The 11841-nt window shown below is 56.3% G+C and overlaps 1 protein-coding gene across 2 annotated transcripts; it reads left to right on the top strand.

Annotated features, from left to right (window-relative positions):
• The first annotated feature begins 4541 nt into the window (after window positions 1-4541).
• Spdef (SAM pointed domain containing ETS transcription factor) lies at window positions 4542-11728 on the top strand. 2 transcript variants are annotated; one of them, XM_052743848.1, is made up of 5 exons: window positions 4542-4947; window positions 6758-6955; window positions 7777-7824; window positions 7926-8072; window positions 9924-11728. In XM_052743848.1, the coding sequence occupies exons 1-5, from the start codon at window positions 4542-4544 to the stop codon at window positions 10100-10102; spliced, it is 978 nt and encodes a 325-aa protein (XP_052599808.1). In that variant the 3' UTR covers window positions 10103-11728. The 2 variants fall into 2 exon arrangements, with proteins under 2 accessions (XP_052599808.1, XP_052599809.1); XM_052743849.1 differs by lacking the exon at window positions 7777-7824.
• The last annotated feature ends 113 nt before the right edge of the window (window positions 11729-11841 follow it).

Below are 11841 nucleotides of genomic sequence, written 5' to 3'. Positions count from 1 at the left end.
CGACAGGGTGGTTAGTGGACTCTCTTCCAGGCTCGCCTGGGCTGCGGCCTTGCTGACGGCGGGGAGCAGGGACAGGCAGACAGTAACTGCCGTCGGATGGGAGCCTTTCAGAACCTGTGAACACAGATTCCGGGGACACTCAGCTCTGTCTCTCCTCTCCTCTCACTTCCCTCTCGTTTTTTAAAGACAAGGTCCCATGCGGCCTAAAGCGACCTCAGACGACGCTGGGGTAGTGGGATCTCTGTTTGGTGGGGAGAGGTCAAGGCCAACACTCAGGGCGCTGCAGAGGGGAAGGCCTGAGTCCAGCTCACCTGGAGGGCTGTGATGAGGAGTAAGGCTGCTGGGTCCCGGGGAGGAGGTCTTGAAAGGCGGAGATGGGCAAGGGAGTGGCAGGCCAGAGGGAGACTGGAGCCTGCAAGCCTGAGGCTCCCTGAGGCCTAGCCTGGTCTGGCTCTCTCCAAGGTGCTGACAAGCTGGTGGGTATTGGGGTGCAGGTGTAAGGGACCTACATACTCTGTGGGGCTCTTCAACAGGTCTTAGTCTTGCCCCATACCCTGCCTCTAGCCTATTTAAGGGGTTCAGAGGTTGGCAGGGTTTGGGGAGTAGCCAACAGCCAGGGCCAGACCTCTTGTGAGGCCACCAGAGACTGGGCAGGGGGTGATGATGACTGACTGTAACCTCCCTCACTTGAGGTCCCTCAGTGCTACTTCCCCAGGGCCTGAAGCTGGGTCCTGGGATCTCGGCCACTAAGATTAGGTCTCAGGACGGGGGGTGGCCTAAGGCATTTTCATGCTACATCTCCATGTTCTGCCACCATCCCTAGGAGGCTGGGTCTGGAAGAAGGAACACCACAAGATATAGAGAACAGGGGCTCCCAACACCCGGCCACCAGGCATTTCATAAGGGCCTCCTGGGCAACTTCACTCCCTGAGGATGGAGTACTGGATATGAACAGAGGACATGGGGGCAAAGGAGCCCCAAAGGGAATGAGGTACCCAGAAACAGCTGCACTCAGTCTCCACCACTGGTCCCTCTGTGGCCTCCCCTCACTCACCGTCCTGGGGGACAGGAGGTACTGAGGGCTGGACTCCAAGCTATGAAGCTCTATCCGCTAACCCTCTGGTGTGGCCCTGCCTACTGACTCGGCCTGCACCAGCTGTCACCAAGCTTGCTTTTGTCTGGAGAGGCAGCCAGGGCTTCTGGGGGAAGAGCAAGCCAGACCCACTGAGCCTTAATCCAGACGCATGGCTTTACCCCCCAAGATCAGCTCGAGGTTTGGAGACCTGAGGTGTCACTCAGGAGACTGTAGCCCTGGGCAATTGAGAGAGACAGAGAGTAGACTCTGTCCAACACGCCAGGCCCCGGCAGACCTCAGGCTTGTTTTGGGACCTCAGGTCTACAGAGCAGGTGTCTGGTTAGGTCCTGATTCTTCAGCGTGTGTCTGGGTCCCTCCCTGCCACCCCCTGACCTGCAGCCTCCTGCAAGTCCTCATATTCCCACAGGCAGATGGCTTTCTGAGGATTTAGTCACGGACTAAGTTGCCAGTCACCGGTGGGCCATCAGAAAGGGGGACATGAGAAGGACTCCATGGGGGTGGACGCTTAGGGAGCTTGGGATGAGAAAGACACGACATCTTGGGAAAGAGGACAGTAACATAGGGAAAATACCACCACGACGGCGTCCAGTGCAGGGAACAGAAGTGTCGGCCTCATCAGAGCCTGGACGGGAGGAGAATGTGCTGCGTGGCGGTTCCCGCTGCCACACAGCTTCCCTCGTTCTGAGTCTCATCTATGCAGCGCTAGAGACAGAACCCCTGGCTTCGTGCATGCTGAGCAAGTGCCCTGCCGACCGAGCCACATCCCAGCCCCTGGGGCCAGGCCGGCAGTAGGGGCCATGCTTGCCAGGTTCTTGAACAGAGGAGTCTGATAAAAGGGTGTCGGAAGGAAATGAACTTGACCCTGGGGTGGGGTGAGCAGCCAAGAGCAGAAGATGAACCTTGGAGGAGGAAGGGACCCAACTGGGAGGTGGCAAGACACCCCGGAAGAGGGAGGTGGTCAGAGCAGGTGTCTTAAAGAGACTGTGGTCCAAGGAACAGAGCCCACACACAGGCAGGTTACACTCTCCTGAGCCTGGCCATCTTCACCTGTGAGGGGAGACCCTATTCCACGTCCCCAAGGCTGTGGGTAGCTGTCCTAGTTAGGGTGACTATTGCTGTGAGGAAACACCATGACCAAAGCAATGTGGGGAGGAAAGGGTTTATTCAGCTTACACTTCCACATCACTGTTCATCATCAAAGGGAGTCAGGACAGGAACTCAAGCAGGGCAGGAACCTGGAGGCAGGAGCTGATGCAGAGGCCATGGAGGGGTGCTGCTTACTGGCTTACTTCCCATGGCTTGCTCAGCCTACTTTCTTATAGAACCCAGGACCAGCAGCCCAGAAATGGCACCATCCACCATGGGCTGAGCTCTCCCCCAAAAATCACTAATTAAGAAAATGCCCTCCAGGCTTGCCTACAGCCAGATCTTATGGAGGCATTTTCTCAACTGAGGCTCCTTCTCTCTGATGATTTTAGCTTGTGTCAAGTTGACCTAAAACTGCTGGGCGGTGGCGCGTGGCTTTAATCCCGGCACTCAGGAGACAGAAACGGGCGGATCTCTGTGAGTTCGAGACCAGCCTGGGCTACAGAGTGAGTTCCAGGACAAGCTCCAAAGCCTGTTTTTCGAGCTATCTCGAAAAACCAAAAGAAAAGTTGACATAAAACTATCCAGCACAGTGTGTGTGTGTGTGTGGGGGGGGAGGCCCTGGCATGCCAGTGTCTGCATTCTCTGTGACAGCCTTTTCTCCTGCTTCAGTCCAGCTGCAGCCAAGCTACCAGGCCCCAGGCATCAGGGGCCCTTTCCTTCGCTGTTGGTCCATTGTTCAGTCAGGGGAGCGCTGGGCATTGGAAAGCAGAGAGGGGAGTCTCTGCTGAGGAAGGGTCCAGCCGGCCTCCTTTACACCTTGACTGCCCCACCAGTAAAACAGGGGTAAGAAGGAGTTTGGGCTGCCTCCCCCTGGGGAGGATATGGGTGCCAGGGCCACAAAGCCTACTCAACAGATGAGGTAAGGATGTGGCATTACATAGTACCCAGGCCAGCACTGGCCCATCTGGCCCCTCTTGCCACAGTACCTGGACCCCAGCACCTGTCTCCCCACACACACCTGTGGCTGAGGCCAGGCAAACACAAGGCCACAGAGAATCGAATTCTCCTGCCCTTTGGAAAAGCTAGCGGCTGGGCACAGGGCCCAGGGAGCTGGCAGGAACTGTCCTAACGTGGCAGCCGTGGGGCTGCTGGGGATGTGGATGGGGCGGGAGGCCACCGAGGGGTGAAAGAGGAGGGATGGCAATTGGAGAAGGCTCTCCTGGGGTGGGGTCACCACCTGGGGTATAGGGTGTGGGCACAGGCCAGGGTGGGGACTCGGGCAGAGCAGGCTGTGGACACTGCCTTGGTAAACACCAAGGGCCCATGGCACACACGCATGTTTGCACAGAAGGACTTGAAATTAATCCAGGCCTGCCCTCTGTCCCCCGAAACTCCAGACCCCCCCATCCCTGCCCACTCCACCCACCCTAACCTTTTCTTCCTTGTTACTTAAAGGATTCTTTGAAAGGAAGAGTTGGAACCAGAGGCAACACCTTCTCCTCCTCTGTTGGCTTTCTCTCCCTGCAGGAGCCTGCAGGGCTGTGCTGGAGGGTGGGAGAGCTGGGCACTGAGCAGGGGAGGGGGGTAGGCACTGAGCAAGGGGGGTGGGCACTAAGCAGGGGGGTGGGCACTGAGCAGGGGGGGCGGGTACTGAGCAAGGGGGTGGGCACTGAGAAGGGGGTGGGCACTGAGCAAGGGGGGGTAGGCACTGAGCAAGGGGGGTGGGCACTGAGCAAGGGGGGGCGGGTACTGAGCCAGGGGTGGTGGGGAGAGAGCTGAAATTCATCTCGGCTGCATTCATCAAGTTTTGCTAGTCCAAAAGAACAGGAAGTCGTTTCCTGAGTTGTGGGACGTTTTCAGACCAGTTAGCTGCAGCCCTTGAAGAATCCCAAGGGTTCTTCCAGTCTGGGCCTTTTCCTTTGCTCCTGTGGTGGCAAAAGCCAGCTGCACAGTGGGCCCTCGAGAGTGACCAGAGATGGATGAAGGTGCCCCGGGCCTTCCCACAGCCGCAGGTGCTACGCACTTGCAATTCCAGCACTAAGGAATTACAAGAGGCAGGAGGACCGATGGATGGTCTAGGCCATCCTGTGCTACCTAAGACCTTAAAAAGAATTGCCCCTCCACCTGCCCAGGCCCGATCTTGCCCACACATCCACCTTATTGTCTTCCAGCCAGCCCTGGACTCACTGCCCAGTGACCCAGAAGCCTCCAGGCCTCTCCCAGGCCCAGCCCACTGCCTGCTGAGTCCTGAGTCTTATAACCAGCTTAGTGGCCCCCACAGAGTCAGGGCAGCCATCAGACCCACCTTCCTTCTTCTCTGATTTCTACAGACACAGCCACAAGCCTCAGCAGCAGCATGGGCAGCGCCAGCCCAGGCCTGAGCAATGTGTCCCCTGGCTGCCTGCTGCTGTCCCCAGATGTGGTACTGCGGACAGGTGTGGAGAAGGCGGAGGCAGGAGCAGTGGGTCCTGAGAAGCGAGAATGGAGCCCCAGCCCTCCCGCCACCCCTGAGCAGGGCCTGTCTGCTTTCTACCTCTCCTACTTTAACATGTACCCTGAGGATGGCAGCTGGGTAGCCAAGGTCCCCGAGGCCGGTGCCAGGGAGGAGCCACTGGAGGAGCCTGAGCAGTGTCCGGTCATCGACAGCCAGGCCTCGGCGAGCAGCCTGGATGAACACTCGCTAGAGCAGGTGCAGTCCATGGTGGTGGGCGAGGTCCTGAAGGACATCGAGACAGCGTGCAAGCTGCTCAACATCACAGCAGGTGAGACCCTCCCTGCCACCTCCACCGGGGATACTCGCAGGGTGGGGATCTGCCAGATGGACTCCGATCACCTTGGGCAGCCCAGGACACACAGCTGCTGGAGCCAGGGCCAGGCCCAACCACACCTGCCCTCACTTAGTGGATAAAAAGCATTCATGTGCTGTTCCATTTAGCTCCCACCTTTCCTGGGACTCAGCTCCCCTCGCCCATCACTCTGTTCCAGCCGCTTGGTCTCCTCACCCCAGGACCTTTGCACCTACTGGACCTTCAACCTAGAATGCTTTCCCATAGATATCCTCCTCAGCCCGTCCCTGGCCGCCTTCGGGTCTTAACTGGCAGCAACCCCATGAGACCACTGATCCTCGGATGAGATTGTCGCCCGCACCCCACCTCTGGCTCCCCCCATTTTCTTGCTCTCACGATACAATTGAAAGGTCCGAGAGCACGTTTGTTCCCACCTCGCTTGCTGTCTGTACCCCACTAAAGGATTTGGGTACCCCAGCTCCTAGACAGCACTGGACGTGAGAGGTCTTCAGTAAGCAACCACTGATTGACTTCGTCACCCTTCCGGGACTGGGGGACTAAACAATGAACAGGGCATAGAGGTCCCTCTGTGTGTGGAGCCAGCATGATGGGTCATAATTAAACAGCTCAATGTGGCCCAATCAATTGGTAGGGAAGAGGATGTGACGAGGAGGGGATACCAAGGAACAGACGGTGTGTGTGTGTGTGTGTGTGTGTGTGTGTGTGTGTACACGCGTGCACGCACTCGCGCCTGCCTGGTCTGGGGTGTGTCATGGAGCCAGTGCTCTAGGTGGGATGGCTGGGGGGCAGGGAGTCCTGGCCTCCACCCTGTAGCATTCTAATGGGAGGGAGGAGCTTCTCTTGCCCCTCGCACTCAGCTCCTGCATGCCTCGCCCCCACCCCCCATGAATCTGCTTAGATGCTCCCAGGTGGTGTCCCCCATTCAAGGCAGCTCCTGCCCACAGCTCCTCTTCTCCACTTTCCCACACTCTGGAGAGCCCTACCCCAGGAGGCTCTCCCACGGCTCCTCTTCCCCCATAGCGGCTTGGGAGGGCTGTACTCTCAGAACAATGGGGACAGAAACAAGTTGCATTGACCTCAAGGAGGAAAATGGCCTTACAAGGTGGGAGCGGTCTCGCTTGCGGGTCACTCACCTGGGACACTGACTTGAACCAGCGTTCTCTGGAGGCCTCACTGCCACTGTGACCCAGTCTGGTTCCAGCTGTGTGCCCCCGAGAGCAGTCTCCCAGGGGACACACACAGCTGGTGAATCCCTTCTCTACCCTTAGCTGATCCGTAGCCATTTGGGGCAGCTGCTATGAACTTGACTGTTTGCTAATCACAGGACAGGGATGCACCCCTCCCCTCATGGGCCTCAGTTTCTTCATCTCTAAAATTCCAGGATGGAGGGGTTCCTGGGTGGGTTTTCCCCTTGAGAAGATTGTGGAAGGCAAGAGGTATCTGGCTGTTTGTGACTGAATGTCACTGTCCCCTTCAGAGCTAGTGTCTCTAGAAAGGCATCCTGGGGGGGCTGAACAGACACCTGGGCATGATGGGGTTACGGAGGCCGCAAGCCTGTGTTAGGGCCATGGCTCTTCCTTCTCACTTCCTTTTTTGTGGAAGTGTCTGCCACCCTGGGGCTCCTCAAGGCTCTGGACGTCCCCACCCTGAGGAGTGCGTGGTCCCGGACAACAAAGCCCCATGGGTGTTCCATCCCCCCATGGACAGTTGCCTTTGGGGTGGTGCCCGCCAGCGGGCCTGAGCGAAGATGCTGTCTCTTGCCCAGACCCTGGGGACTGGAGCCCTGGTAACGTGCAGAAGTGGCTGCTGTGGACAGAACACCAGTACCGGCTGCCTCCAGCCGGCAAGGCCTTCCAGGAGCTGGGCGGCAAGGAGCTCTGCGCCATGTCGGAGGAGCAGTTCCGTCAGCGAGCACCCTTGGGCGGGGATGTGCTGCATGCACACCTGGACATCTGGAAGTCAGGTGAGACAGGAAACAGCACAGGCCGAGTCCCGCCTCGCTCCAGGCCATTATGTTGACCGGGCTGGCCTTGAACTTGCATCAATCCTCCTGCCTCTGCCTCCCAAGTGCTGAGATTACAGGCACACATCACCACGCCCAGCTCTTATTTTTCCTTCTAAAGGGAGCCCCTTTTTAAGGTTAGCTTTATTTTTTATTAAAGAAATCATGAAGACTATCAGGGGCTCAGTGGATAAAGCTGCTCGTCTCCAAGCTTGACAACTTGGGACCTGCATGATAGGAGAGAATGGATCTCCCAAACTGTCCTCTGACTTCCACACGAGTGATGGCACACCTGTGTTTACACACTTACACAGCACTGTTGCCTGCTTTTTTTTTTTCCTCTTTGGCACTTTGGAGGATTCTGTGTTTGCTCATTGGGTCAAGGCCCCTTTTCTTAGAGGTCTGGGATGAATCAGGGGACTCTGAGTGGTCAGCGCCTGCCCCAGCCCAGGTGCCTGGCCAGTGGATGTGACCTGAGCTTTGTCCCTGGCTGATGGCCTAGCAGTGGGCAGAGGGGGTGGCCTAGTGGATGGCTGGAGGGATAGGCCTGGTGCAAACGCTAAGGCCTCCCTCAGCACCTGCTGCCTGGCCACAGCTCCAACGGGCGTCCCAGTCCCATTTCAGTGCGCAAAGGGAAGCCCCTGCACATGGGGGCGACGCGGTCGCAGCTCTGACATCCTCACCCCCTTGTTAGCACCTTGTTACTCTAGATAGGCAAGAGGCAGGGAGCTGTAGGACCCCAGCCACAGGGAGTCATCCAACCTCCCCTCCTTGTCCCACAGCGGCCTGGATGAAGGAGAGGACCTTGCCTGGGGCCCTTCACTACTGCGGTGAGCCGGGCAGGTGCAGGAAGGCCTGGTGGGGTTGAGGGAGGCTGCCTGGGGAAGCGGGTGGTCGCAGCGGCCACTCACCCTGCCCCCCTGGCTTCCAGCCTCCACCAGCGAGGAGGGCTGGACAGACGGCGAGGTGGATTCCTCGTGCTCCGGGCAGCCCATCCACCTGTGGCAGTTCCTCAAAGAGCTGCTGCTCAAGCCCCACAGTTACGGCCGCTTCATCCGCTGGCTCAACAAGGAGAAAGGTACGATCCGCCGGACACGTTCACCAGGGCGGGGAGGGGCTGGAAGGGGGCGTGACTTCTGTCAGAGGGACAGGTCTGTGGTGGGAGGGGCCAGAGCGGGAGGGTGGGGTTTATATAGGGCGGGGCTCCGGGCTTTGTGGGCGGGGCTCAGACTGCTGAGAGGGGAGGGGCGGGGTTGGGGCATGGCTTCTAGATGAGGGACAGGGTGGGGAGGGCAGGAAAGGTGAGGTTTTTGTGGGATGGAACCCCTACACAGAGCGTGGGCAGGGCTGGGGCGGGGCCTCTGTAGGCGGAGGTGCGACAGGTGATGGGCGCAGGGCTTTAGCAGGGCTGGAGAGCATGGGCGGAACTCCGATTGAGGCGGGGTTGGGGCGTGGCTCCAGCAGGGAGAGGCACTGGGGGTGTGGCCTAGACTGACTCCGCCTTCACCCTGTGCCAAATGTCACTCAGAGATCTGCACCCCTCCAACTCCAAGGATTCTAAGGTTTAGGGTGCTGTTTGTATCCTCGTTGCCCCGTCCACCAGACTTCACCCTGGTACTGAGACTCCTTCAGCACCTCACAGTGTCTGGAACACAGTATGAACTTGAGAGTATTTGCTGCTGACAATGGAAAACATGGCTTCAGCAGGGCGTGGTGACTCAGGCCTTTAAGGCCAGCACTGGGCAGGCAGAGGCTGGTGGTGAATTTTATGCCTACCCTAGTCTACATAGAGAGAGCTTGTCTCAAAAAAACAAACAGGACTGGAAAGTCGCCTCAGTTGTTAAGAGTATTTTTAGTCTTGCAGAGGACCAAGGTTCAATTCCCAGAACCACATAGCTGTTCTGGACTCTCTCTAACTCCAGCACCAGGGGTCTGATACCCTCCTCCGACCTCTGCAGGCACCAGGCACACACTTACAGACACACAAGCAAAAACACTCATACACATGATGTAATAAAATAAATCTTTATAAAATCTTAAAAACCAGAAAACATCATGTTTTGGGGGCCGGTGAGACAGCCCAGTGAGGGTAGGCACTTGCCACCAAGATGAAGACCTGAGTTCAATCCCTATGGGATGGAAAGGGAAACAGTTCCTGCAAATTGTCTTTGACTTCTACATACAGGCACTCTGGGGCATGTGTCTGCTGACACACACTCACATGATCATGAACAATAAATAAATAAATGTAAAAAATTAATAACAAGAAAAATCATAGCTTCAACCTAGAGACTCAGGGTGTTTATCAGAAACACAATGTGAGTCCCATATATGACATTAAATGTTCTAGGTCCAGAATCGAAATGTTTAAAAACAAGTGAGTTTCACTTTAATGATATTGCCTGACCTTTAATATAAAATTCCTAAATGCTCCCCAAACGTGAGCTCTTTAGAACCCTGTCATGGATTTCTGGCCAGGAAAGCCTGTCAAATATTCCCAAATCCTAAAACTCCAAGCTGTGATGCAGTGCGGACCCCAAATGTCAGATTAGGGGTCCTCGACCTGCATTTGACCTAATACTATACGTAAGTTAGAATTTCAGCCAGTAATAAAGGTAAAAATTATTGAAATATATTTGCTAATGCCAGGTGTGGTGACACATGCCTTTAATCTCAGAACTCAAGAACAGCCAAGGTTATAGAGAGACCCTGTCTCAGAAAGAAAGAGAGAAAGAAAGAAAGAAAGAGAGAGAAAGAAAGAAAGGAGAGAAGATGTTTGCTGAGTCACATGGCCTGTCCTTGGGGCCGAGGGCTGAAGAGGGCCCCAGCTTTTGTCTCTTATGCCTCCCCCAAAAGTGACTGATGATCTCGTCTCTCTTCTCACGCTCTCCACATGCTCCCCCTCTCCTCTCACTTTCCTTTCCCCCAGGCATCTTCAAAATTGAGGACTCTGCCCAGGTGGCCCGGCTGTGGGGTGTGCGCAAGAACCGGCCGGCCATGAACTATGATAAGCTAAGTCGCTCCATCCGCCAGTATTACAAGAAGGGGATCATCCGCAAACCTGACATCTCTCAGCGCCTCGTCTACCAGTTTGTACATCCCGTCTGAGAGCCACAGAGGCCAGAGGCCGCTCTCTGCTGCCCAGGGCTCTGCCCAATATGAATCCAGGCTGCTGGCATTCCAGAAGCCAAGGTCACGGAGAGACAGTCACTGATCTGGGATACACATGAGCTCTCTGGGTCCCTCTTCAGGTCATACTGCTCAAGTACACAGGCCCCTGGAGGGTCAAGGGAGCTAGGGTTGCTCACAAATGGAGAATTCCCCCACCCAGGCTTGGACTGTGAGATTCCTGGAGGAACCACCAAGCAGGGACTGGACCAAGGCAACTCACAGGACGGTGATGTTACTGCCTTCTGTTTCTACCACCACCCTGTGCCATAACTGGCCTGGTGCTCAGAGATGTCTGCACCGTGCTGGGGAGCCGGGGGCGCCCTAGGAATGGATAATAAAGATACAAGACAACTGACAGGTCCCCAGTGTCTGGCTGTGGACGGCACAGCCAAGAGGCCAGGAGTGGTTAAAGGTGACTGTGGTCACGGGTGTTCAGGTTGGTGATCACAAGGAAAGCTTGCCCAGGGAGGTGTCATGGAGCCGAGCCTAAGAGAAAAAACGGTAGCTGTTTGGTAGAAGTCATGGAGAGGCAGAGAGTTCTCCAGGCCAAAGTAGCTAGTCTAGCCAGCCACTGAACCCTCCTCAACCGGGCAGGGCTGAAGCAGGAGTGGGCCAGGCTGGAGAGCATCTGTACACAGGCCCGAAGTAAGGAAGGCAGCCTCTGCACCTGTTCTGCTGAAGGGCAGGGCTTGTCGCCAGGTGTGACCAGGTGTGCCAGGGGTCTGGCTCTCCTGCAAGAGGCCCAGAGCTATTTTATTTGCCTGGCCACCCTAGAGAGCTGAGTCACATGGTGGACAGTGGGAGACGGTGGGCGATTCAGGCTGTTTATGGGGCGGTAGCTTTGTAAGGATGCTGAGGTTTCAGTCTCTGTCCCCCAAAGACTTCCCAAGATCCATCCATGGAGTTGTGTCCCTTACCTGGGCATGAGAGCCACCTGAGTGTGGGGAGCTGGGCATGCATCTGCTCATTCTCCTGAGCAACTCAGCGTATCACATGTCCCTGGTTTATTTGCCCAAATCAGGCATCCTGAGGCCCTGCCATGCACTGGCCATGCCCACTCCTTGTCATTGATTTTCTCAACAAAATCATGAAGTCAGGGTCACTTCTCTATTCTGCACATGGCCAATCAGAAGTCCAGGATGACCGAGCAATTAGCTCACAGTCACACAGCTATGGATGCCAGGCCCGGGAGTTGAGCTCACACTGTCCCTCCAAGGACAGGAGTCTCCCTGCCTTTCCTTCCTAAACAAGTTGGCACCTCAGCCCCACAGCCCTTAGCTTCTGAGGCCAATCTTCTAGGAGAAAGGTCAGGGAGCCAGCAGCACCCAGAGCACCAAGGGGTTTTTTGGTGTTTGTCTTTTGAGACAGGGCTTCTCTTTGTAACCACCCTGGCTGTCCTGGAACTCACTCTGTAGACGAGGCTGGCCTCAAACTCAGAGATCCACCTGCCTCTGCCTCCTGAGTGCTGGGATTAAAGGTGTATGCCACCTCGCCAGGTTGGACCACTAAGGGTTAAAGGCATCTTGTACCCTGCCTTCTGCCCCCAGCAATTTTATTGTCTCCTGAAGAATGTTTACCCCTGACAGAGAGCAAACAGCGCCTTGGCATCTGTCAGTCGGGATTGGACTTGACAGGAGGTGTGTGTGTGTGTGTGTGTGTGTGTGTGTGTGTGTGTG

This window comes from Peromyscus californicus, unplaced genomic scaffold (genome assembly GCF_007827085.1).
Source record: "Peromyscus californicus insignis strain IS unplaced genomic scaffold, ASM782708v3 Scaffold_19__1_contigs__length_69161282, whole genome shotgun sequence".
Taxonomy (NCBI): Eukaryota; Metazoa; Chordata; class Mammalia; order Rodentia; family Cricetidae; genus Peromyscus; species Peromyscus californicus.
The sequence above is the reverse complement of the archived record's forward strand: the minus strand, read 5'-3'. Positions and strand labels throughout refer to the sequence as shown.

Bases quoted from the DNA above. Each gene is read 5' to 3' on its own strand.
- Spdef (XM_052743848.1), top strand. From the start codon at position 4,542: ATGGGCAGCGCCAGCCCAGGCCTGAGCAATGTGTCCCCTGGCTGCCTG. The intron at 6,956-7,776 runs GTGAGACAGGAA...CTTGTCCCACAG, and splicing joins CCTGGACATCTGGAAGTCAG to CGGCCTGGATGAAGGAGAGG. The intron at 7,825-7,925 runs GTGAGCCGGGCA...CCTGGCTTCCAG, and splicing joins TGGGGCCCTTCACTACTGCG to CCTCCACCAGCGAGGAGGGC.